Source organism: Miniopterus schreibersii (assembly GCF_964146895.1).
Source record: "Miniopterus schreibersii genome assembly, chromosome: 18".
Lineage (NCBI taxonomy): Eukaryota > Metazoa > Chordata > Mammalia > Chiroptera > Miniopteridae > Miniopterus > Miniopterus schreibersii.
The window spans coordinates 28,880,619-28,905,306 of record NC_138121.1 but is presented as its reverse complement, the minus strand read 5'-3'; the positions used below and the strand labels follow the sequence as shown (position 1 = coordinate 28,905,306).

The following is a 24,688-nucleotide window of genomic DNA, read 5'->3' as shown; positions in this document are numbered from 1 at the left end:
AGCGCGACGCCGTCGCGGCCGTGACGCGCGGTCCGGCCGGGGCCAGGCCGGCCGGGACAGCGGCGGCGGCAGCGGCGGCGGCGGGCCTGGCCGTGGGATGGCGATGTTCCGCAGCCTGGTGGCCTCGGCTCAGCAGCGGCAGCCACCGGGCGGGCCCGCGGGCGGCGACAGCGGCCTGGAGGCGCAGTACAGCTGCCCCATCTGCTTAGAGGTCTACCACCGGCCCGTGGCCATCGGCAGCTGTGGCCACACGTGAGTGCGCCGGCCTCCGGGCGGCCGCGGGGCCGGGGCTCCGCCGGGGAGGGGTCTGCGCCCGGCCGGGAGGGGCCTGAGGCTCACGGCCGCCCGGCACAGCCGCGGAGCCCGGCGCTCGGAGGACTCAGGGGCGGAGGAGCGGGGCTCTCTACGCAGCTCGGGCCCTGCCCTCCCGACGCGTTCATCCGCCTTAGCTCAGGCTCCGCCAGCCCTGGGCACTCGATCCGACCACCCCGTCGACACACGGGGACGACCAGCAATCCTGCCCGGTCTCGGAGTCCCGGGGCTCCTGGGGCTCCCGGGGCCCCCGGGGCTGCTGACAGCCTCGGTGGGCCTCCCCAGGTACTCAGAGGGCAGCGGGTGCGACCTCTGCGCCAGTCGCCTTGGATTGAGTCCCGTGGAGACTGGAGTGGGCAGTTGTAAATAAATGCGTGTGGCTTTTGCTGTCAACTGCTTTTCGGACCTGCTGTCTATTGTCTAGACTGCTGAGGAAAGAAGTTCCCTAAAGTTAAGAGAGGGGCTTGTTTGGAGTCTGGTGCTGTTTTCTTTTGTTTTTATGGAGAACTTGGGTCACATCGATCACGGAGTAGCCAGGCAGGCTGGCTCTCAGGGGACCAGTCGCTAAGCACCTTGCTAGGGTTTCCAGCTGCACCGGCGCCCACAGCGGGCTTCTGCGGGGTGTTTCAGGAACAGAAACCTGAGGATGTGGCTCTCCTCCCAGCTGAGAGCTGCACTCAGGTCTTCTTGGAGCTGCCAGCCTGGTTGGAAGGGAGCTGAGATCAGAGTGTCCATTCTGACTCTCCCAAGTGACTAAATAATACAGCCCTTGAGTGAAATCAGCAAGGTGGGGAGAGGGGGCTAGAGGGCTTGGCTGCCGGTAGAGCTGCTTAGGAGGTGGGGCTTTCACTCCAAGTGGTTGGGCTGCGGTGAACCCAGGCTGGTAGGAGGCCTTAGAACATTTTGCAAAAATAGCTGACTTGGGAGGCTCTTGATACAAAGTGGTAGCTGGAACTGCTGAGTGAGTGTGTGACTGCTTGTCACCCAGAGTGGTGGCAGGGATAGTATCAAGATCTAGAAAGCCTTCACTTCCTTTTCCATGCCCCCATGTTAGGCAGCACAGGAGAGCACTGCAGACTTGTTTTGAAGGGCACTGCACCTCACTTGTTCGTTTCTTGTGACATTTTGACAGGGGCAGCCTTTGCACAGGACTTGTTTCTTGTAAGCACATACTAGTGGGTGCCTTAAGGTGTGTTCTGCATCTTTCAGTCCATCACTGAGAGAACCGTAAGGCTTCTAATTTTAGGAAACCTTCCCTAGGCTTTGGGTGGTGTCCCCTTGGCACCAACACTCACCCAGCCCTGGGTCGTAGTGTTGCCAGTCTCTTGGTCTGCACAAATGTGTAGTTTTTCTTTCCCCCCACCAAGTACGTCTTTTCTTAAAATGTGGTTTCCAGAATACAGAACTACACGGGATTGTTGTGAAACTTTTCATAAACGCCCCTCCCCCCATGCTTTTCTTGGCATAATCTCACCCCTCTCCCATTTCTAGGGCTGGGCCTACAAGAGCCTCTTCTATAGCTTTTGCCTTACAAAGACTTACTCCCTCTGGCTCTCCCTGCTGGCTTGTTCTCCTAGCTATTCTGTCTACTTACTTTCCCTAAGTTTCTTGCCTGGTGTTGGGAAGGCATATATGCAGTTGAGCAAAGAAGATTTAAAGATTCCGCCTTCCTTAAAAACCTTGCTGGTGGTTTGGTTATTTCCCTCCACAGCTACCTGACTAAACAGTTTCCTTCCCCAAAATAGGTTTCCTGGTGGTGAGAGAGACCCTGTATGGGACATGTACCCCTGCTCCAGCACCCAGACAGAAGGAGTTGTTACAGGGCTTTTGAGCATGAGCCCCTCTATGGAGCTTGTGGAAGAGCTCCCAGGAACCTCCCCAGGGGCCCCACAGGAAGCTGGTTTTCTGTCACACTCAAGGGACATCCTGGGCAGCGAGCCACATCCGGAAACAGAAGCTGCATGACTGTTTCTAACCGTCTGATGGACCCTCTCCTGAGGGCCTGTGTTTGGGCAGCATTTAGCTCAGGCTGCCTCTGGTCTCTGTACCTCTTCTTTCACACCCTCTAGCCAGTGCTGTCACATCTGTCCATGCATCTAAGTATCCTCACAGTTTGTTACTGAGCAGAAGTCATGCAGGAATTTTAAAGCTCCTGTTTAAAGGGAATTATGGGGAATGATGATAATAGGTGTTTTCTAAGTACTTGCTACATTCCACAGCCCTATGAGGCAGGCACTGCCATTGTTCCTTCTGCACAAGGACAGCGAGATAGAAGCTGAGTAAAGTTCCCGAGTCTCACAGCAAAGCCAGGGTTTGAGCTCAGGCAGCCAGGCCCCACCCTGCCTCTTAGCCACTCCCCCCACCACCTTCAGCACCTTTTGCTTTTGTAGCAGTGACTGCAGGCTCTGCAGACTGCTGAGCCTTTACAGCCCTCTGCCCATCTGCACCTAGGCCCATGAACTGGCTTCTCTGGGTGGAGTCCCAGAGGCTCCAGGAGTTTCTGTCACTCCCTGCTTGGCTGCCTGAGAGCACAAGCCTCTGTGACATGAAGACAAGCAATGCTGCTGGGCTGGCGGGCAAGTCCTTGGGTCAGACAGGCCCCATGGAGGCCTGGGCCTAAAGGTGGCTCAGGATCTGTGTGTGGGTGGGCCAGGACATGAGCCATTGAGTGACTTCCCAAAAAAGGCTTTGGAAGTCAGCCTCCCCACTCAGGACAGCTCCAGGTATGTGGGGCCCACCCTGCTTGTCTTCCTGGGTTCCTCTGAAACATTGGCCTGTCCTGGCACACCTGTGTGTGCAGGAGGCCAGATGGGAGTGAGACACCTGAGTGGCACTACTGCAGCCTGGAGTCCATGCAGTGGTCATCAGGCTGTTGCAGCTGTGCCTGCAGTCCTGACATGGGAGAGCAGACCTCTCAGCTGCCTCTTTTGCTGAGAAGCTGCCCAGCACCAGCCCCGGGACAGACACCGGCAGAAACCTCCTGTGGGAGAAGTGAGCACTGTTCGTCTGCTGTGGCTCTCAGCACACCATGGTGATGATGCTGGAAACTAGGCTGTGAGCCGAGCTACCATGTGGACACCTGGCTCTGCCTCTCGCTCCTCAGGGACTGTGACATGGAGACAAGCAGTGCTGCAGGGCTGGTGGGCGAGTTGGGGGGTCAGGCAGGGATCTGTGTGTGCCTTCTCAATACTCCCAAAGTTCCCCTGCCTCCTGCTAGAGGACAATGGGGCACCCTTCACACCAACCTGTGTCTCTCGTTAGAGGCGTGCTCCTCTGGAGGCCTGTACTGGGCCCTGCATTCTGCTGATGACATGGTGATGGCTCATCCCCATGTGGTCCTGTGTCCTTTCCTTCTGCATGTGTTTTTACAGCTTTATTGAGAGACAGCTCTGTTATTAAAGTATACAATTCTGTGGTCCATAGTATATGCACAGCACTGAGTAACCAATACTGCAGTCAACATTAGTACATTCTCATCACCCCAAAAAGAAACCTCATCCCCACTGGGAGTCAAACTCTATACCCCGCAACCACACAACCTCCAGCCTGCTTTCTGTGTCTGTGGATTTGCCTGTTCTGGACAGTTCACATAAATGAAGCCATACTATGTAGTCCTTTGTGATTGGCTTCTTTCACTGAGCATGATATTTTCAAGGTTCCTCCAGTGGTCACATCTGTCAGCACATGCTCCCTCTTATGGCTAAGTCGTGGTCCATCGCAGAAATAGACTGCAATCCGCATGCTCAACACCTGTTGATGGCCACAGGTTGTTTCCACTTGGCTATTGTGACTGGTGCTGGGTGAGCACTCGTGTGGGTTTTTCTTCATCTTCCCCATTATGACCATCCAGATAGCACTTTCCTCCAGAGGCTAGGTGAAGTAAGAGGCTTACCCCTGCTAATAGGCAAAGCATATCCTGAAACTGGTGAGAGGGACAGACCTGGAATCCTCACTGGAGCACGAGGGGTGGGTGCATGGTATCTCCTTTGCATGCCCAACGTGATGCCTGGTGAGCCCTCTCACTGGATGCAGGACGTGACAAATGGGCCCACCTCCTTACTTTGCAGGACAAGTGTTGTCAGAAACACTGCACTCCAGGCGTCTGGCCTAGCTGAGCCTACTCCTGTGTGCAGACGTTAATGAGGTGACCAGCTACGTGGTGGCATCACCAGAGGCCAGCATGTAGGAGGAGGGCCTCCAGTTGGGCACAGGAGGGACTCTGGATCCCCCTTGGCTGCCTTTTTCTAGAAGAAAGTGAATATGATGGTCAAGGGAACTCTGACCCCTTAGCTTAGCCGAGTCCCCTGTACACTCAGGAACATTCTCATATCCCTGTGTCCTGTCCAGCTCCTGTTCCCACCACAGCCCAGCCCACTCGACTTACACAGGTGAGAGTAGAGGGGTGTGCGCCCTGGTTCCTTGCAGATTCCTTGCAGTCTGCAGTTACCACCTTTCTCATGTGTCTGTGCCCAGCCATGATGGGACTGAGCCCATGCTCTTCTAGGGCTATGGAGGCTCCATTTCAGTGTCTCCAGTTCCAGGTCCTGTGTCGCAGCTAAGCAGTCCCCATGACACTTCCTACAAAACTGAACCGAGATGGTTCTGTGGTCAAGCACCTCCCTCTCACCCCTCTGACCTGCTTTACTCCCTGATTAGCAGCAGGCTCTTCTGCAGTGTGGGAGGTGGTAGTAAATTCCCACTGAGGGGTAGAATGGGCAGGACGGCTCACTGCACATGCAGCCTACCCAAGACGGAGCATCTCCAGGCAGCGCCGAGAGCTTGGCTGCAAGGAGCCTCAGATGCCTACGTGTATGCCAGAGCCAGGAGTATCATTGCTGAACAGTCCCTCCTGTCACTGTGCCTTCATTCAGGCCTATCAGGAGAGCCCATCCTACCTGGGGAGATGGCACTGTCCAAGGCTGGTGATGCTCACCTGTCAGCTTTGGCCCTGCCCCATCCAATGAGTCCTGAGGCCCCACTATTGTCAGTGATTCTACTCCCCAGAGCTTAGTGGGTGGAGGGTCTCCAGCGTCCCCTGTACTGTCCGTCCACATGTTTCCTGAGCCCCCTGAGGTGTTATCTGGCAGAGAGACTGGCAGGCTGGGACCAGGGTCATGGAGCCAGCACAGGTCCTAGAGAGCCACAGCTGCAGCTCTACCCAGTTCCAGGATACAGCAGAGGGTCCCAAGGGCCCATGGTTGGGAGGGCTTCTGGGGTCATCTTTTAGCCAAATGGTGCCCATCCAGCCAGTGGGATTCAGGCTCATAAGTGAATCTCTCCAGAAATGCACAATTGACAACAGAGGTGAGTTGCCCTGCGTGTGCTGCAGCAGGCCGGCCTGTGACCTCAGGCCCATGTCCTCTGCCCCCTGCAGGTTCTGTGGGGAGTGCCTCCAGCCGTGTCTGCAGGTACCATCCCCCCTGTGCCCACTGTGCCGCCTGCCCTTCGACCCCAAGAAGGTGGACAAGGCCGCCCAGGTGGAGAAGCAGCTCTCATCCTATAAGGCACCCTGCCGGGGCTGCAACAAGAAGGTACCCCGCCCCAAGGTGTTCCCTTGGACCAGGAGGGGGCTTTTTTGAGTGCTTGGAGCCCTGGTTCCGCCCTCCAGCAGAGGAACTGGGCTCTTCCCTTTCCTGTTGAGGACCTTGCAGCTCTGCTCAGCCCCTCCTCCACAGCACCCAGCACTTCCAGATGGCCCTTCCTCTTGTCCCATGTTGCGTCCCCCCAACTCCACTGCCTGGCCTGGGCTCTGGGTCACTTTGCATTGTGGCCAATGTAGGGACATGGGGTGGGCTGAAACCCACCCCAGACACAGCCTGGACACTCCAGTGATCCGCTGCTCACTGAAGGCTTTGATAAGGGGAGAGGAGGGCAGCTGGGGGCTACAGGCTGAATGGAGCACATTGCTCTGTGGCCTCTGTCACCCACCCGGGCCTGCCTTAGGCATCCTGCCCCAGAACCCACCACACCACTGTCCTTACACCCACCACTCCCCAGGACTGGGAGGCCCTGCCTCCTGGTGGACAGGGCTGGAACTGATTTTGAATTTACACATTCTGACGTTGCCATCTCTGTAGTTAACAAGTTTTATCAACTTAGCACAATGGAAAGCAGCCTCTGGTTGTTCTGTCCTAAAGGTGAAAGGTCTGAACTTCCAGGGCTGCCCTGAGGACCTCTGGGAGGGGCTACTGAGGCTTCCTTCAAGCTTCCATAGCCCTTTCCCCGCTTCTCCCCTTGATCCTGGAGTTTCACATGTGAAGCGGCCCTGCCCTTCACTCCATGTCCCCAACCCTGGGCAGAGCTGGTATTGGAAGGCTATTCCCATTACCCTAGAAACCTGGGTCGGTTCTTGGCCCTAGAGACAGTGCCCTGTGCTCATGGATGCAGCTGTGCCTCACACGCCCTCTCACTGCTTCGTCATTTCTGTGAACTAGTCTCCTGTTTGTGAAACATTTATTCTCCAGCCTTTTGGCATTGGCCACATGGCAGGAAGGTGGTGGTCACTCCCCAGGGGGGGTTGACCAAGGTTATCCATCACCATTCCCCTTCCCCTCGCCCTACTCTGAGCTGGGACCCCTTCCCTTCCCCTCTACCCCCCCCCCCACCAGAGTTTGTGACTCAGGCAGCCAAGGAGAAGGCCATGCCGGGTTTGGTTTGGTTTGGTACGTGTTACAAGGGGCATTTTTCCTGAATGAATGTACTTCCCATGCCTCCAGAGACTGCCTGCCCTTCTGCAGCTCCCCAGGAACCCCAGCTGGGGTGTGCTCCCATCCAGGGGCTGACGGCCGATGCCAGCCCCCTGCCAGGCGGCAGCTGAAGCAATAAGCACCTACTGCTGGGTGTAACTCAGCAGCATGTCCCTTGAGCAGCATGTCTCAAGTCTGTCTCCTTCCCTTGGCAGCGTTTCTCCAGCAGGGTCCCTGTGTCCCTGTGATAGGCCCCAGAATCTGCTTACTGCACTGCTGGGCTATGAACAGCAGCAGGACCTGCCTGCCCTGCTTGCTGGTTGTCCTTTGGTCCAGTGGAGCCTGAGGCTTTGCTGCCCCCGCCTGACCCCTGCTCTGCCTCTTCCTAGGTGACACTGGCCAAGATGAGAGTGCACGTTTCCTCCTGCATGAAGGTCCAGGAGCAGATGGCCAACTGTCCCAAGTTTGTCCCCGTGGTGCCCACATCCCAGCCTATTCCCAGGTAGGCTACCATACTAGGGGCATTTAAGTCCCTGACCTTTGTGGGGGCAGCTCCTAGTCTGCATCACTAGGTGGGGGAAGTGATGCTCTGCCCAGAGGAAGTGGGAGGGGCTCTGCATCCCCTCTGAGGTGGGTCTCTCCATCCTGCAGGGAGGGGAACCCAGGAGGTTCCATGCCAGGCTCATTCATCACCTCCCAGCAGGGGAGTGCTGTCCCCTGAGAAGCCTGGTCTGAACAGACACCTCCTCTCAGGACAGGCAGCCTGTCCTCACCCTGCTTGCCCAGCCTGTTGGGAAGGAGACAACCAGGAGTTTATAAGGCAGCAAGCGGCTATAGAGCAGTTACTGTGGGGTGTGCAGGGGAACAGGGCAGAGGGTCCCACCGTGGCCAAGGTCCTCAGGGCCCTGGCTGAGCCTCCTTTCTGCCCACTGCCCAGAGGAGGGTAGGGCATACCTGTGCTGGTACAAGTGGGGCTGGGCTTCCAGAAGGTTGGCAGTGCCCAACCAGGCCACTGCTCACCCCTCCCCTCCCCTCCCCGCCCCAGCGCCGTCCCCAACAGGTCCACCTTCACATGCCCTTACTGTGGCGCCCGCAACCTGGACCAGCAGGAGCTGGTGAAGCACTGCGTGGACAACCACCGCAGCGATCCCAACCGCGTGGTGAGCGCCCGCTGCCAGCCTGCCTGGGTGCCCAAGCCCTATGTCCACCCACAGTGCCCTCCTGGGACCCCAGGGTGGGGGCTCGCTCCTCACTCTGGCTCAGCTTCACCCGTGCCCCCTGTTCCAGGTGTGCCCCATCTGCTCGGCGATGCCCTGGGGTGACCCCAGCTACAAGAGCGCCAACTTCTTGCAGCACCTGCTCCACCGGCACAAGTTTTCCTACGACACCTTTGTGGTGCGTGTCCTCTCCCCTCCCCCATCCTTAACCAGCTCATAATTCAAAGGGAGCTGAACACACAAAGACGTCCCCATATTGCTGTGGGAGCATCTACAGGTTTGGTGCTGATGGAGGTCAGGTCTACATGGCTGCTAGAGGGTCCCTTGGTTCTTTAGGGTCCCTCACCATGAGTTTTCTTCATACTGGGGGAGCTAGGGGGCTTCTCTGGGAGAGGCAGCCACAGGTACAGTGGCTGTTGCAAGGGGACATTGCCCCAGCCCTGCCAGAACAGAGAGCCTGTGGAGGGTGATGGGCTCACCTCAGGTGCTGGTTGGAGAAAAGCCAGGGGGACTTTACCACCTTGAAAACCTCCAACTCGCTCTCCCTCTCCTACCTGCTTGGGTCGGAACCGTGCCTGCCTCAGGCCTGCACACCCTCTGCAGGCTCTTCCTCGTGCTCAGCCTTTTCCCCTCCCAGCCCTGTTGTCCTGTCCCTGCCAGCCTGCAGCCTCCAGGTACCTGGCCTGTGTGGGATAATTACTCGTGCTCCTGTCTGCCCCCCAAGGTCCTGGTGGTTGGAGGCATGGAGCTCTCTGGCTTCTCTGCTCATATCAGTACCCTAGTTCTCACATCTGAGACAAAAGGACAACTCTTTCTCTTGAGTGTCCGCCTCTCCCACAGGCTCACTGGGCAAGGTGTCTGCTGGATAAGGTGTCTGCTGGGCAGCTGCAGGGACCCCATGCAGCCCTCAATGTGGAGAACTTGGGAGATGCCAGATAGCGGTCCCACGTGTGGGCAGCACTTGAACCTCCAACAGAGCTTTCTCTACATGGCAGCAGTGACCCCGTGACTTTGCAGGGCCTCATTCTTGGCCTGAGTCATGCTGAAGGGCAGTGGTGAGACTGGAAATAGTGTTGCTGGTCTGTTTGGGGTGACCGGACAGAGGAAGTAGTCCTGAGGGATCACTAGCACAGCTGGGCCCTTGAGTCCCACAGCCCATTGCCACTTCCTGTCTTCCAGGACTATAGCATCGATGAAGAAGCCGCCTTCCAGGCCGCCCTGGCCCTGTCTCTCTCCGAGAACTGAAGGTATAGCCCAGCCACCAGGACCGAACCTTCCCGCCTCAAGGGATAGAGCCATGCTTGCTCTCTGTGGCCTGGCGCCTGCACTTGAATGCGCCTTGTGGGCCAGGTGGGGCCTCTGTCATTTCAGAAGAAGAGGTGGTCCTCAAGATTACCAGGGACCAGGAGAGACCGCTGTCCCCTCTCCATCAGAGAAGGGCCGGCTGTGCTCCTGGCCTAGCATGGCTGGTTTCTTTGGTGCTTCGGGCCAAGCAGGCGGCCCTCTCAGGGCCGGCCCGTTGGGACTGAGAGCAGTCAGCTGTCTGTCTCTCTCAAAGCCATGATGTCCTCCCCATGCAGAGGGGGAGCCCCAGCGACATCAGCCAGCCACTGGTGTCTGGCAGCGCTTCCCCCTGTGCACCTGGTACTGGCTTTGTGATACCTAGAAATTCTGGCATTTTTCTATATTATCCAGTGTGATAACCTTTTCACATTTTATAGAGCAAAGACAAAGCAGTTACTCTTCATATTGCAATATCTGTGTTTGACTAGGAACAATAGTATTTTTATGGAACATTTACAAAATTATATTTTTTAAAAAAAAGTCAAAAACAAACAGTTGTGGGATCGAGCTGGGGAGGGAAGGAGAAATGGGGCAAATGCCGGAGCCAGAATGAACGTGGAGTTTCACTTGTGCACACAGGATGGAGGTGGCCACATCCCAGATCTCCCAGGGTTTTCCAGGGTTCCTGTGGTTGGTTTGTCATTTCCCTTTGATAACAACCTGGAATAAATCTCAGCTTGGCCTTGGCCACTTGCAGTGGCTGCTGGGCTGTTCTGGGGCCTCCTCCTGCCCGGGTCCTGGCCTCAGCCCCACTGTTATCTTTCCAAAGCTGACCCCATCCTGCCTCAGGCAGGGCCACCCCCAGTGGGGGTAGAGCGTGGTGGTGGTGGGGCAGGGCTGTGCAATGGTGGACTGGGCCAGAAAATGCTTGTCAGTACTCTTGTTTGGTTCATGGCATAAATTATTGCTGTCTTTAAAAAAAAAAATAAAACGTTTCAAAGCATCTATAGCAGCCTGATAGGTTTCATTCTGCGAATGTTATAAGCTGAGGGCTGGTGTGGAGTCATGATGACCTTCCTTTGCAAGGCTCGCAGCTTCCAGCATCCTTGGCTCACAGATGCATCACTGACCCATCAGCTTCACATGGCATTCTCCCTGTGCTTTCATGTTATCTGCCCTCTGTGTGTGTGTCTATGTCCGAATTTCCCCCTTTATCATTAGGCTGGGGCTGCTCTAATGACCTCATCTTAACTATACCTGCAAAGACTGTCTATCCAAATAAGACCACAACCACAGATGCTGGGGTTACGACTCCAATATATTTTCAGGACAAATGCTTCAGCCCCTAACGCTGTCGTCAGTTCATTGTCAGCACACAGTGAGTAGGGAAAGTAGGGAAGAACCGGGTGTGAGCTCCAGCTTGGTGCCCTGACCTAGGCCGGGGACAGAGCCACCAGGCTCCTACACAGGTGTTCTGCTCTACGTGGTGGGGAGCATGCCAGGCCAGTGGACCTGTTAGATCCGCAGCTGGCTCCTTCAGGGTATGCCTTGAAGAGACTCCAGATCCTGTAGTCTGCAGCTTCTAGAGAGGCTGCCCTAGGCCTGGCCAAATGTCAACAGGATCCCCAGGACCCAGGAGGCACATTCTGGAGTCCTGGGCATGTTCTGGTTGTCAGGGCTCAGCTCCTTGGCTGGAAGCTGCTGCGGAGGTTAGAGCCAGCTGAGGCGCGTCTCCAGCAAACCTCAAGGACAGGACCAGCCTTGCTGCTCTCTTGTGCCCTGGTGGCTGGGTGAGCAAGAGAAGCACAGCTCACTGACCGAGTTAACTAGAGACAGCATGTGCTGAGGTTCGGATGCTGCACTGAGGGCGGATCGGCAAATGGGGACATCCAGTCCATCACTATGAGAGAGAACCACCCAACACAGGGCCTTTTGAGTCTCTCAGATAACCTGCTGGGGATGAGGGGACAGCTCCCCCGTGTGGACAGAGAAGAGTGCAGAGAGGATTCAGTGGAGTAAGGAGATGGGAACAGAGCTGTGGACCAACAGACCCCTCCATTCAAGGCCAGGGCTCACCTGCTGATGCCCGACCCCTGCATCACATGGGAGCAGCTCCTGCGATCTCACACGTGTACACACGTATGCAAATGTATGTGTGCACTTACAGGACACAGGTCTGCATGCATGCACATATAATAACACATGCACACAGGTCATCCCTGCCCAGTCACCACTCAGTTCTCATCTTCCTGGCCCCCAGGACCCTCCTCATCATTCAACATCACACTCTATGGCAAGCTCTAAGGTGTCAAGGCCTCTATTGCCTGCCTTATAAGCTGTGTGTGGAGGGACAATGTCCCCTCTCAGTAATCCCATATCACACAGGTTATGTCCAGTGAACCTCTATTTAAGAACCAATATCACTTCTAACAACCATACCCCAATGGAACGAGCATCTGTAAGCAGAGTGAGTTTCCCTTCACTGGGGGTGACCAAGCACACACTGGCCACCTATCTGACCGGTTGTTGGGAGCTGAAACATTGGATCCAAGTTTCCACAAGTCCATCACCTTGGACAGCTGTGGGGTTGCTTCAAGTTAGGATTTCCCAACCATGCCCACCCTCCCTCCATGAATGTTCCACACACTGATACAGGGGGCCAATGTCACAGTGGTTGGTGCCCCCAGTGCAAGGGCCATCTGCTCAGGGCCTGGGACAGCCGAGCCCCAGCTTCAAGGCCTAGTTCTGAGCACTATTCTAAGAGTCCTGGTGCCAGGCTCACCCCTGGGGCCTAGTACCTTCACGCATGTGTCTGCACTAGAGAGCACAAACAAGGGCTCACCCCTCCAACCCCCAGGGACATGCATGACCGTGGCCGTGCTATTTGGGGATTCAATTCTTTTCCATCTAGTCCAACAAGCATTCCTGAAACCCCCCTTTGGACCTGAGCACATGCGGGCTCTGTGCAGGAACGAGGGCTGGCTCCCACCTAACCCAGGGGGATGGGGGTTCCCACTCTGACAGAAGCAGATGGGAGGGACAGCAGCCTGGCTTTTGAAAGCTGACATCCCCCAGGTGCCCAGAGAAGACTGCTGTGGTTTCTGAAGGAAAGGTGGACCACGGTTCCCTGCAAGTCCTGCTCTGGGTGAGGGGGTTGGGGGGATGTGAGAAATGTATTTCCCACTGCAGGGCGAGGCGTTAGGCTTCACTGCCAGGCACTGCGACCCTTTAAGGACAGAAAGACACAGAGCAGAGCAGATAGGAACAACTGCACCTCCTCCCTGGGCTGCATAGGTAGGGACAGGCAGATGTTGGTACCACTTGGGTCCCCACAACCAAAAGTCAGTCTGTGCCACTAAGGGAGGGCAGTTCTGAGATGTTAGTAGGGACTGAAAACTCCCCTTTGGGTGATTTGTTGTGGTAGCCCCAGGAGAAGAATCAATTGCCCCTACCCAAAGGTGCTCTAAGGACCCTCGGACCCCTGGTGCGTTTCCAGGATGAGATCAGCAGATTCTTCACAGGAGTGCTCCAGCTTCCCTAAATAACAGAGCGTCTCTCTGGGGATTAAGGAGGTCATCTTGGCCGGTGGCCATGCAATGGGTGGCTGAGTGAGGAAGGACAGTGTGGGCAAAGGGTTGGCCCAGGTATCTGCAAGTGTTATCTACGTCTGGGAGGGGGAGAGAGAAGGAAGAGAGGGTATAAATAGAAACCTTTCGAGGCCCAGGAACAGGTGAATAAGCAGAAGGCAGTCACGTGTCCTCTGAAAGCCACATGCGTAGCAGCATGGTGCCAGGCTGTGGCCCGCAGGAGAGACTTGTGCCTTCTCCTGTATGTGCAGGACCTGCCCTTCCATGAGCCCTCAAGGGGTACACACGCCTCTGGTAAGGCTGAAAGTGTGGGCCTGGGTCCCAAATCTACCACTTCCCAGCTTTTCAGAGCCTGTTTTCTCATCTGCAAAACTGTGGGAATGTGAGACACTGTGTGGCACAACCCTCCCTCCCACTGTCTCTGCATGGGTTCTTCTACAGACCCACCACCATAACTACCGTGCCCCCGAAGCCCGCAACTGGCAAAGAGCACCAGTGGGGCACGTGGGCCTCAAAAGGCCCTGCTGGTAAGGCAGGCCTGCTGCACAGCAGTAGAAACACCCTGCGGCTCTCAGGGGGCCAGCCAGGCGCTGTGTCCACCTGCCCAGAGACTGCTCCATCTGACCCCTGAACTCATGAAACCTCCACATCAAAAGGGACCAGACACCCAGCACTGACTCACCCAGCTCTTTGTGGCACTGAGGATTCCAAAGGACACTGAAGGAGGAACATGGCTGCCTAGAGTCACAGACAGGCTGTTGCAAAATGCACAGCTTTGCCCTCTTTGATTAAACTTCCTATAACCACATGTTTGAACCCCTTGGAATTCCGGAATTCCAGAATTCCAGGCTGGGTCCTTTCTCCCACCAAATGAGCTTTCTGGATACCTGGGGCCAACTCCTAAAGAAATGTCTCCAGAGGGACAGACCCACTGGGAAAGGGTTCCCGGCCCGCCCAGGCTGGCCGACCCCACTGGTCACCATTATGGCTGATCAGCTGGGTCAGCTTTAGAGTTCAGAGCTTGTGCTCATCAATCCTACCGTTGCAGGTTTAAGCAGGAGGTGGGGCGGGTGTAACCGGCTGGGGCGAGGGTTCTCCCAGGCTGGGCTCCTTGCTCGCTCCCACGCCGCCGTGTGCACTGGGGCCGCTGGGATTCCACCCAGCCCTGACCTCCGCCCTTTAGTCTGCGGCGAGTGGGTGCATCAGGCCCCAGGGGTCGACGTGACTCGCGGCGCGCGCCAGGGAGGTCCCGTGGGCAGGCCACGCCGGCCACGCGCTCCTGCCCCCACTCGGCGCACCTGTCCTGGGCGTGGCCCCGAAGCCCTGTCCCGCGGTCCCGCCCCGCCCCGCCCCGGCCGCGCCGCGTGCTGGTTGGCCGAGCCGGAGCGCTATGCTAATGAGCCTGACCCTGCCCGCACCTGCGGCGGCGCTGCGGGCCCGCCTTCTGTGGACTCGCAAGTGAGACCCGCGCCCGCGAGGAACCATGCCGCGCTCCTTCCTGGTGAAAACGCACTCCAGCCACAGGGTCCCCAACTACGGGGAGCTGGAGACGCAGAGAGGTAGGGGCTGCCGGGCTCCCCAGCCCCTGCCCAGGGCTCGGGCTCCCTCGGGGCAGGAGGGAGAGGCCCCTGGGAGCGGGTGACATCTGTCCCAGGTAGGAGAGGCGGTAGCTCACCACCAAGGCTGGGGCCGAGCCCCGGGGTTGGCTGTAGGTAAGTGGTCCGAGTCCGGCGGAGCGCGTATGGATTCTCTCTCCGCTTAGAGAAGTTTTTAGGCTCTCAATCACTCTGGGCTCTCCCGCTATGGCCTGGGGCGCCCATCCCAGTTAAGAGAACCCGGAGCCATCTTCCTGGGGCAGGAGCTTTGGGAGGGGTCCCAGGGATTGTGGGAAGGGACAAAAAGGGCCACCTGGGGCTGTCACCCAAGGGCTCCGGAGAGACATCCTGGCTTGGGTGGTGACCACGGGGGCCCGGAAGAGTGACCATGGACTCTATGGTGCCAAGGCCCAGCTCGTCCAGCGTTTCACGGGCTCCTCCAGGACTTCCTCACCCTTCCTGAGGTCTCCCTCCGGCCTCTCCTCACCCCAGTGCAGGTTGCCCAGGGCAGGCTGGGCTAAGGGGCTGCAACCCTCTCCCCGCTGGGCTCAGTGGGGAGATGGGAGTCCAGAGTCCAGCACTGTCCCCTCATTCCCATTCTCTACTGGGCATGGAGACACGGGGAGGTCCCAGGGCAAAGGCCTCTAGAGTGGTCATAGCCGTCCCCCCTTGCTCAGCAGCTTCTTGGGGCGAAGACCCCCTGGGAGACTGCTCGGTGACTCAGAGCGGGAGAGCCAAAGCAGGGACACTGTGGAGGCCTGGGCACCTCAGAGCATTTAGAGCTCTGAGGACCCAGCCTGGGAAGGTAGTCTCTGACCAGTACTGAGGCAGGGCTGCCACCAGGGGGCGCCTTCCAGGACCAGGAGCCTCACTTCTGGGTCCTGAAACCAAGGTAGAGTCACCACCAGCGATTTTATAAAATAAAATAGAACAGAAACCATCAGAGTATGGTGCTCCAGATAAAGGAAACTTTTGTTTCACATATATATGATGGAAAATTGAATTTACCTGGGTCAGAGTTTTAAAAGTTCAAAAACCACTGTGTAGAGCCCAGTCATACAGTGCACCCACTTCATTATTTGAACGTGTAAATCTGGGCAACTCTGCCAGGCCCAGTGATGGACTGTCAGAGAACAGCCTCGCAGCCCATTAGCTCTCTCTGCTTCTCTCCCCCTCCCCCTCCTCTCCCAATCTGGGGCCAGAGACTTATTTCAACACATAAGGAATAAGAAATGGGTTGCAGGCTGTTTGGAGATTTTGGCTTTGGGGAGATGCAGAATTCAACTCTCACCTACTAACCTGTTTACTTTGGGGGCCTACCATTCCGGGTGAAGAATGGGGTGTGCTGGCCCACAAATACAGGAGCAACAGGCTGAGGGCAGAGGACAGCTCCTTTGGACCAGGAGGCTGCGTGCACCATGTCAGGGTAATGAGGTGGAATTGGGAGGTGCTGGAGGCTGACTTTACATGTGGTGGCCTGCTGCCAAGTGCTCTGAATTAATGCTGCATGGGAGCCTGGGGATGCACTGTACGGGTCCTGAGGTGGGACATGGACTAGAGAGAGGGTCCACTGCCCGGCAGTGAGGGAGCATTCCTTGGCCCCGTGAAGGCTGTGATAGGATTCTGTAAGGTATTTCTTTATTTTTGTCCTTAAAGGGGAACTGAGATTCTGCCTCTAGACCCCATGGTTTCCAGGCCATCGTCACTCCCCAGCTGACACCTCCATCTTTCAGGCCATTCCCTTCATGCCAAGCTGCTGATGGCCTAGAAGATGGGCTTGAAATTGAACCCATGATAGAATTTTGAGAACACATTGGGACTGAGTCTTCACCTTTCCATTCTCTCTCCTTCTGCTCTTCTAGAAATCAATGGCTCCTGTTCTGCCTGTGGGGGGCTGGTGGTGCCCCTCCTCCTCCCGGACAGGGCGACCCCTCCCATTCCTGGTGACCTTGCCCAACCCTGGGACCACACCTCTGTCATCACCTGCATCTCCCTGCCCCTCCCAGAAGCTCCGGGGGCCTCTGAGCCAGACCCCTTGGAAGTCAGCTTGCTGGACCCTCATGCTGGCCGGGCTCCGAGCATACCCCTCAAAGACAGCCTGAACCACTTCAGCCTGCCCCCATTGCTGGTTCTGCCCACGCGGTGGCCCCCAATTCTGGGCCCAGATGGGGACCAGGCTCCAGACAGACTGCTGGGAGGTGAGCAGGCCCCCTGCACCCCAAGTGCCTTCCAGTGCATCCACTGCCACAAGCCCTACCACACACTGGCCGGGTTGGCCAGGCACCGTCAGTTGCACTGCCACCTGCAGTCTCAGCGCTGCTTCACCTGCAAGTATTGTGACAAGGAGTACTCCAGCCTGGGTGCCCTCAAAATGCACATCCGCACGCACACGCTGCCCTGCATTTGTGCCATCTGTGGCAAGGCCTTCTCCAGGCCCTGGCTGCTCCAGGGCCACATTCGGACCCACACAGGTAGGACAGCATCGGGTCCACAAGAGGGATCTGGGTGGGGGCGGGAGTGGGACCTGGAGGTTAGAAAGAGGGGAGGGGTGACTTTATGAAAAAGATAGACATTTGCATAGCTTTGGCTTTCCAGTGTATTTGTCTTGGGGGTGTAGCACAAAAACCCACAATCTGGGGAGAGGGTGCTCAAAACATCAGAAATGTCCTCTCTCACTGTCTGGAGGCCAGAAGCCCAAAGTCCAGGTGTCCCAGGGTTGCCTCCCTCCAAAGGCTCTAGAGGAGAACCCTTCCTGCTGCTTCTAGCTCCTGGGGGCTCCAGGCATTCCTTGGCTTGTGGCCACATCACTCCAACTTCTGCTTCCAACTTCACATGTCCTCTCCTCCCTGTGTGTCTGTGTCCAAATTTCCATCTCATTATAAGGACACCAGTCATATTGAATCGGGGCCCACAAGCTGCAGTATGACCTCATCTTAACCTGATGACATCTGCAAAGCCCCTTTTTCCAAATAAGATCAGATCTACAGGTACTGGGGTTTAGGGCGTGGACGACTCTTTTTTGGAAGACATAATTTGACTCATAACACCCAGCAAAGCGTAGAGTGCACAGGGCTTCAGCAGGGTCTGACATCTCACATTCCATGGCCTTCCAGAATTCTGGAACAGGAGAGGGGAGTGAGAAAGGCATGACCTGGGAGTAAGAACCACAGGCGTCACAGCCTATCTGAAGGGCAGAGATGACAGCTGGGACTTCACTCAGAATTTGGGGACCTGAAGCAAACCTGCCCACGGGTGAGAGGGTGGCCAGGAGCCCAGAGGAAAAGAAGGAGAGAAGAGCAGTTGTGGGGAAGAGGCAAAGACAGACACAGAGGAAGGAGAGGGATGTGGTGAGGGAGATGAAGGAAGCCTAAGAACCTTGGCCTTTTCATGCTGTGGATTACAGTATCCTGCCCAGAGAGAGTGGAAGGGGCCTGCTCTGCACAGGGGCAGCCAGTAGCCCAAGTGGACCTCAGCCGGGACTTCGCCTGGAGCCCGGGACTTTGTCAAGCACATGGTGCAGAGTGGGAGACAGGAACAGAGACACGGAGCTCCCAGAATAAGTCTTTGGTCCTGATCACAGACCCACACTTTCTTGTTGCAACACACACTTTCTGTAACGGGAGCCTCCCTAATCCTAAATCGCAGCTCTGTGACTAGAACCCTCTGAGTCACACCTGGGTGGAGGCTGGAAAGGTTTTACTGGAAAAGAGCGATTTTCCTTGACCCTTCTCTGAGGATGTCCCACATCATCAGAGGCTCAGGGCTCTTGTTCTGGGAGCCAGGAGGGTGGGAGTCCCCACAGAAGGCTGGACTAGCTGGGAGCATGCCTGAGTGTGGGGCAGTGGGGACTGCAGGCTGGTGCCTCTTGGGACTCTGTAGGGCTGCAGGACTGGAAGCTGCTCTACACGGGCAGAGAACAGACGACTTTCACTGACCCTTCTTTTTACACTTGTCAGAATCATCCTAGGAGCCAAAGTCCCAACAGAAGGACTTTGTCCAAATCCCTGGTGGCCTGGAGGATATGAGGGTTTTAGCCATCCTTCCAGCCTGCCTCCTGTGGGGGCCTGGCCAGTCTCCACCACTGGCTTTCAGTGGGTGGGTACAGCTGCCAGAAGGTGCCCGTGCTTCTCACGTCCAGATCTGGGTGGCAAAGGGCCCTAGAAGAGCTCTGGCAGAAACGGAAAGATCTAGCAGCTGCAGTAGACAAAGTAAAGAGCCGTGCTGGACCTTTGCCCTTAGGAAGGGTTAAGTACATCATTCCACCCAGTCTCCAAGCAGCCCCAACCTTGGGCGCTTGTGTGGCCTCTTGGCCTTAGTGTTTCCTTCTGGGTCAGGGGCTAAGGCTCCTTTCACTTATGTCCTAGGGAGGGGGTAGTGAAGATAAATTAATTGGAATTGAGTGAGCATTTGGAGGGGGAGGGCTGAGTTATTCATTTATAAACAGAGGCATTTGAACCCTAAGCCCACCCTCCCAGGACACCAAGATAGTCACTCACCTGGTCCTCCCCTCTTCCTCCTCCAGGTGAGAAGCCTTATGCCTGCTCTCACTGCAGCAGGGCCTTTGCCGACCGTTCAAATCTCCGGGCCCACCTGCAGACACACTCTGACACCAAGAAATACCAGTGCAAGAGCTGCGCCAAGACCTTCTCTCGCATGTCGCTCTTGGCGCGGCATGAGGAGTCTGGCTGCTGCCCTGGTCCCTGAGAGGCGTTGGTTTGGTGCAGGTAGGAGGGACAGGACCTCACCCTGAGAGACCATCGTGGGTGCCCCTCTTGGGAGCCTCGTGCTGCCTGGTGCACTCAGAGGAGGCAGGCATCCCGGGAGGGCAGGAGCTCAGCCTCCCACTCTCAGGTGCAGGCCCCTGCCCGCCACAGCCTGCATCTATTCCGAACCAGAGCAGCCCAGCGGCCAGCAGGGTGAGCGAGGGCCCGTGCAGATCTCCCACCCCACTTTGCCCTCTTAGAGGGGACTTCTCTCCCAGAACGACTTTCAGCAAAACAGGAACCACTGTTTCTTTTTCCACTTGCTCTGGTTTCAGCGTCTGTTTCTCTAAGAGGTAAAGACTGTTGGGGGACTGTCACGATCATGGACAATTCCTGCCATTAAGGCGACGAATGGGGCTGCCTTTGGATCTCTTCGCAACTCCACACGAATAGCCTGACTTGTGCCGAGCGCATCGCACAGTGTAGCCTGCACGGGCAGAGCTACCTCAAGACTCACCTCCCCGACTTTGGTTTGGAATCTGGGCCACGCTGCCTCCTATCACACAGGCACACACACACCCTCCCCATCTTGCTGGGCTGTCCCTGAGATGGAGTAGCACCGGGAGGACCAGCAGCTAGGCCCCCATCCACTATTGTGGGGCAATAAAGAGTCCATGCACTCAGGCCTGTTCTGTCCCCTGAGGGTCTGCATCTTCCCAGTCCCGAGTCTACGGAGGAAGCCGAGCTCTGAGAAATTCTCCAGAGGCAGCAGGATCCCTGGCCACGGAGGAGGAGGAGACTAGGGGTCAGGGCATTGAGCTGTGACATTGTTATGGGACTGGGAGTGAGGCTGCAGGAGGCAGGGTCCAGGTGATCAGGGGTGACTTCTTCTGGAAGAAAGAGACGAGTGATGGGAACAGTATCAACCAGCGTGTAAGAATAACTGAAGGGCATGGACTGGGGCTGGGGATGAGTGAGGGCTTGCAAGAGGTGTGAGGAAACCAGGGCTGGAAGAAAGGGCCAGGGTGGGCCGTGAGCACTGCATGGCTGGGGGTTCATTTTCCCCAAGGTCTAAGAAGAGAGAACTAGAGGATGTCTCCATAAAGATGTCTTCATTGTACCATCTCACCAAGGGGCCGTGTCTCCACATCTGCCCACAGTACTGTTGCCTTTTTTCCCCATGTCCTCTTGAGGCCACAGGCATCTATGAACTGAGCGAGTGGCCCAGACCTTTGACCCTGCCCTGGACACACATACTTTCCCAAACTGACTCAGATGCCAACACATAAGAACCCCCTCCCCCCACCCCGGTGTCCTTGGCCCACTGCCCCAGCATAGTGGTGTCATTTTCTTCTCATAGCTGGCCTCTTCTCACTCCTAGGCTGGTCCTGCCTCTTGCCAGCTTGTCTTAACAGTCTCCAGCAGGACCCTGGAGGGAGGGCGGCATCCAAGACGAAAGGAGGAGGCCTGAGTCTAACGGAGACTGACTGAGTCCTTGATGTTGGGAGGGGATACCTGCTCCTCTCTGTAGGAAGGATGGCTTGCTGTCAGCAGCTCCACTTCTGGTCCCAGCCAAGGGAGATTGAGGCCTCTTGGTCCTAGTCCGGGAAGGGAGCCACACAGCAAGCTGCAGAGGTCCCCCTCTCTCAGCCCTGAGCCACCAGCCCTGCTGAGGCTCCTCTGCCTATGAGAACATTCAGGAGCGTTTACCAGGACCACACTGGGTGCCAAGTATCTTACTCTGCAGCCACCTCTGCTGCAGTCCCAGCACCCTGGTGGCCCCCACCGTAGATTCCACCTGATGCTCCTCAGGGGTAAAAGATCCTGATGGCTGGTTTGATGACGGCCATCGGAGGGGCCTTTGGTCATCCCAGAGGAAACTTGACCTTGGTCTTTGGCTTCTTTGGGTCAAGGTTACCTTGATGATGCACACCACCCAGGCCTATACCAGACCATCTCAGCCAGTGGAATGAAGATGCTTCTGAGAGTGGGAATGTGCCATTTAGCTAATGTATTAGTTTGCCATGGCTGCTGTAACAAAGTCCCTCACACTGGGCAGCCTAAACAGCAGAAATTTATTCTTCCATAGTCCTGGAGGCCAAAAGCCTGAGATCAAGGTGTCAGCAGAGCTGACTCCTTCTGGTGCTGTGGAGAATCTGTCCAGGCCTCTCTCCCAGTCCTGCTGATCTGCTGGCAATCTTTTATGTTCCTTTGTTTATAAAGCATCACCCCATTGTTCCCTCCATCTTTACATGGTGTTCTCCTGGCATGCATCTGTGTCCAGATTTCTCCTTCTTATAAGGAAACCAGATATACTGGGTTAGGACCCACCCTGTAATGATCTCATCTTGACTACATCTGCAATGACCCTCTTTCCAAATAAGGCCATATTCAGAAGTACTGGAGGGTAAGACCTCAACATGTAAATTGAGGGGACACCATTCACCCCCCAACAGCTGATGAGAACACATGGTTTGCCAAGAGATGTCAGGTGGGTCCTGTGCTTGGGCTTAAGGTGAGGAGAGTCGAATCCTATCTGCCCCAGTCCACAAAGAACCAAGTGGGACAGTGGATTCTTACTGGCAGAGTTACTAGAAACACCTCCCCCGAAGGTCTGAGTCCCCCTGCTCAGTGAATGTCCCCCTTCTCTCCAGCGTCCTATCTGGGGACCCTGCAGGGATGAGAAGAGGCCTATACCCTAACAGGGTGATCCTGCCCCCAAACTGTCTCTTGAGGCACCTGGCCCCTCTGCTGAGCAGGGTCAAGCTGATGGGGGTGGGTGCCTCTCCCAAGCCTGGCAAAGGTGAAAGCTCCAGCCAGTGTTTGTGCTGAGCCCAGCCAGCTCACAGGAGGCCTTTTTTTTTTTTTTTTTAAAATAGCATCCAGATGCCTGAAGGAAGCTATATTGTAAATTGTGTTCTATTTCTGGGCCCCAATATCTAAATGAAGCGATGCACCTGTTGGGTATGAAGGAAGGGAATTTCACAGGCCTAAAATAAAGTCAAATGTTTGCCCTTCTGTGCCGGCCCATGGAAAATGCTCTTATATTTATATCTGGTCTGGTGTAGGGCAGGGGTAGTGGAGCATCGGTTGGCAGAGGGGTGAGGAAAGGCCCCGGCACCTGCCAGGAAACTGACATGGAATGAATGGGGGGGACGTCCCACTCAAAGCTAGTCGACTACAGTCAGATGGTAAGGCCACCACGTCTCCCACGGGCCGTGCTGCCTGCTGCACCCTTGGGGCTCATAGCTTCCCACTCTGCCCCGCCTTCCCTCGTTATTTAGCCTGAGCATTAGAATTAATCTGGATGTCCATTTAACATTTGGGTTTCTGGAGCCCCTCTCTACATCTACAGAATGAGAGTCAGAAAGGGAACTAAGGCTCATCCACATTTGTTCCCGAGTGATGTTGGCATGGCCAACTCTCTTCTAGGGAGACCGCCATTTGGCCCCCCTGCTACTCAAATCTTTACTCATCACATTCCCACTCTTCTCCCTAAACAAAGCCTTTTTAAAAACAACAACAAAAATTTATTGATTTTAGAGAGAGGAAGTAAAAGGGAGAAAGAGAGAGAGAGAAACATCAATGATGAGAGAGTCATTGATCGGCTGCTTCCTGCATGCTTCCTATTGGGAGCAACAACCCAGGCATGTGCCCTGACTGGGAATCGAACCGCGATCTCCTGGATCATAGGTCGATGCTCAACCACTGAGCCACAGAAGCTGGGCCTAAAGAAAGCCTTTTGGTCACACTACTCCAGGCAGTTGTTGGAACCTCTCCTCGAGGTGGGAGCCCAAGACTGATGGAGTTAGAAGCAGGTATTTTGATTGGTCTGGTTAAGTCTGAGGAAAAGCAGGAGCCTAAGAAATCAAGAGGCTTCTAGACAAGAGAAAAACCATGGAATGGGCTCTCAATGAAAAGTGCTTCCAATATGGCAAGTGACAGGTGAGCAGGGTGGCACCACAGTGCACAAGGAAGAAAATGACTGGGAGTGGCAGGCCTCCACTCTGTTCCGACTCAGGCAAGAGTTCCTGGCTTCCATGCGCTCAAGCCCTGGAAACAGTTCTGAGAGGGACACCCAGTCTCTCAGTAGCTGGATCCCTCACCCCACTCCCTGTTGAAAGAAACCTTTCTCTTGAAACTACAGATGCACTAAGGTTATGCCTTCCCTTCCAGACCCCAAAGGGCTCTATAAATATCATTTGGCCCATTTGGGGGCTCTCTGAAAGTTTGAAAATAGCCCACTTGTTACTATCTATATTCAGAGAACCACTCTCAGCCTCCACTGGGTAGCTAAGTATAGCTCCCTGGCAGACTTCAATGGAACAGAAGTTTCCAGGCCATCACCTTGTGGATGGCGGAACATTCCAGGGAAAGCACCTCGGCTGCCAAGCCCCGGAGGAGCTCAGAGAGAGGCTAGACCTGCTGTGGGGCGTGTGTGGCACCCTCCCTTTCCCACTCAGCTGAGGAGTCTGTGGGGCTCTTGGTAAACAAGGGTGTCCTTGCTGGGTCCAGAAGGGAGGCAGTCTGATGCCGGTGCTGTGGGTCTGTCGGGGATGAGCCAATTCCATTATGAAGCCTCGAGTCCTATGTCTGTAAGAAAGGAATCTTGCTGACCTCTATTTCACAATTCAGCAATGTGCCAACTAAACATAAAAGTAAAAGCAGACACTTATGGTACTGGAAATAAAATATAATTGCTAACGTTAGACAAACCCTCAATCTTAACTCCTCTTAGAATCTGTCCATTTCTTGATCACCAAGTTCTGGCTGAAGTTCTGGGCCAGCTGCCCAGGCCCAGCCCATGACGTGCCAGTGGAGCTCTGGATAGAGCTGAAGTATATGCATGGTGCGAAGGGCAAGAGGGGCAAGGGGCAGGGATTCAAACCCGGATCCCTCCTGTTGGGTGTGGGTATACCAGCTTTGGGTATCAAGTGGAGAAGTTGGAGGCCACCTTCCCAATATAAGAATCAACGCTGCCTGCCTCCCCCTTAATTTTATCGCCAGCTCTCCTGAAGGTTGATCCTGGAGCACTCATTCCCTCCCTCTCCCCCACACCTCTGTCCCTCAGGGAACCTCTTTTCTCTCCTTGGTTCTACCCCTATGATCAACTGTAACTGGTCCTTAATCACTTCAGTTTTGACATCAGCCCCCATTTCCTTCCCCCAGGAACAGGCCTGGGTCCCAGGACACAAGTGACACCTTTTTATTTTTTCCATTGATTTTTTTTTTTTTTTTTTTTTTTAGAGAGAGTAGAAAGGAGGGAAGGAGGGGGCAGAGAGAGAGAGAGAAACATCGATGTGA

General features: G+C 55.7%; 3 protein-coding genes across 8 annotated transcripts in view; 2 read left to right on the top strand and 1 right to left on the bottom strand.

Annotated features, from left to right (window-relative positions):
- The window catches only part of CTU2 (cytosolic thiouridylase subunit 2), a 44,638-nt gene that overhangs the window by 8,160 nt on the left and 11,790 nt on the right, over positions 1 to 24,688 (bottom strand). For 2 of the 5 annotated variants that reach the window (XM_081117888.1, XM_081117885.1), the window contains exons 3-4: positions 4,697 to 4,898; positions 3,558 to 3,701 (exon numbers count right to left, since the gene is read on the bottom strand). The exons of 1 other annotated variant lie outside the window; for it this stretch is intronic. In XM_081117888.1, the coding sequence (XP_080974014.1) occupies positions 3,558 to 3,625 (68 nt within the window). In that variant the 5' untranslated portion in view covers positions 3,626 to 3,701; positions 4,697 to 4,898. Of the gene's footprint in view, positions 1 to 3,557; positions 3,702 to 4,696; positions 4,899 to 14,126; positions 14,396 to 24,688 lie in introns of those variants that run through there. 2 more of the 5 variants (XM_081117886.1, XM_081117890.1) reach the window with 2 other exon arrangements.
- Positions 31 to 10,507, top strand: RNF166 (ring finger protein 166). Of its 2 annotated transcripts, XM_081117894.1 has the most exons (6): positions 31 to 252; positions 5,687 to 5,843; positions 7,388 to 7,500; positions 8,044 to 8,158; positions 8,286 to 8,393; positions 9,395 to 10,507. In XM_081117894.1, the coding sequence occupies exons 1-6, from the start codon at positions 98 to 100 to the stop codon at positions 9,458 to 9,460; spliced, it is 714 nt and encodes a 237-aa protein (XP_080974020.1). In that variant the 5' UTR covers positions 31 to 97; the 3' UTR covers positions 9,461 to 10,507. The 2 variants fall into 2 exon arrangements, with proteins under 2 accessions (XP_080974020.1, XP_080974021.1); XM_081117895.1 differs by lacking the exon at positions 5,687 to 5,843 and having other exon boundaries at positions 36 to 252; positions 9,395 to 10,500.
- SNAI3 (snail family transcriptional repressor 3) lies at positions 14,507 to 23,506 on the top strand. Its single transcript, XM_081117893.1, has 3 exons — positions 14,507 to 14,645; positions 16,544 to 17,152; positions 19,204 to 23,506. The coding sequence occupies exons 1-3, from the start codon at positions 14,570 to 14,572 to the stop codon at positions 19,383 to 19,385; spliced, it is 867 nt and encodes a 288-aa protein (XP_080974019.1). The 5' UTR covers positions 14,507 to 14,569; the 3' UTR covers positions 19,386 to 23,506.

Excerpts from the sequence above, each read along its gene's own strand:
- SNAI3 (XM_081117893.1), top strand. The coding sequence starts at position 14,570 with ATGCCGCGCTCCTTCCTGGTGAAAACGCACTCCAGCCACAGGGTCCCC. Across the intron at positions 14,646-16,543 it reads GGAGCTGGAGACGCAGAGAG|AAATCAATGGCTCCTGTTCT; the intron begins GTAGGGGCTGCC and ends CTGCTCTTCTAG. Across the intron at positions 17,153-19,203 it reads CCACATTCGGACCCACACAG|GTGAGAAGCCTTATGCCTGC; the intron begins GTAGGACAGCAT and ends TTCCTCCTCCAG.
- RNF166 (XM_081117894.1), top strand. The coding sequence starts at position 98 with ATGGCGATGTTCCGCAGCCTGGTGGCCTCGGCTCAGCAGCGGCAGCCA. Across the intron at positions 253-5,686 it reads ATCGGCAGCTGTGGCCACAC|GTTCTGTGGGGAGTGCCTCC; the intron begins GTGAGTGCGCCG and ends TGCCCCCTGCAG. Across the intron at positions 8,159-8,285 it reads GCAGCGATCCCAACCGCGTG|GTGTGCCCCATCTGCTCGGC; the intron begins GTGAGCGCCCGC and ends CCCCTGTTCCAG.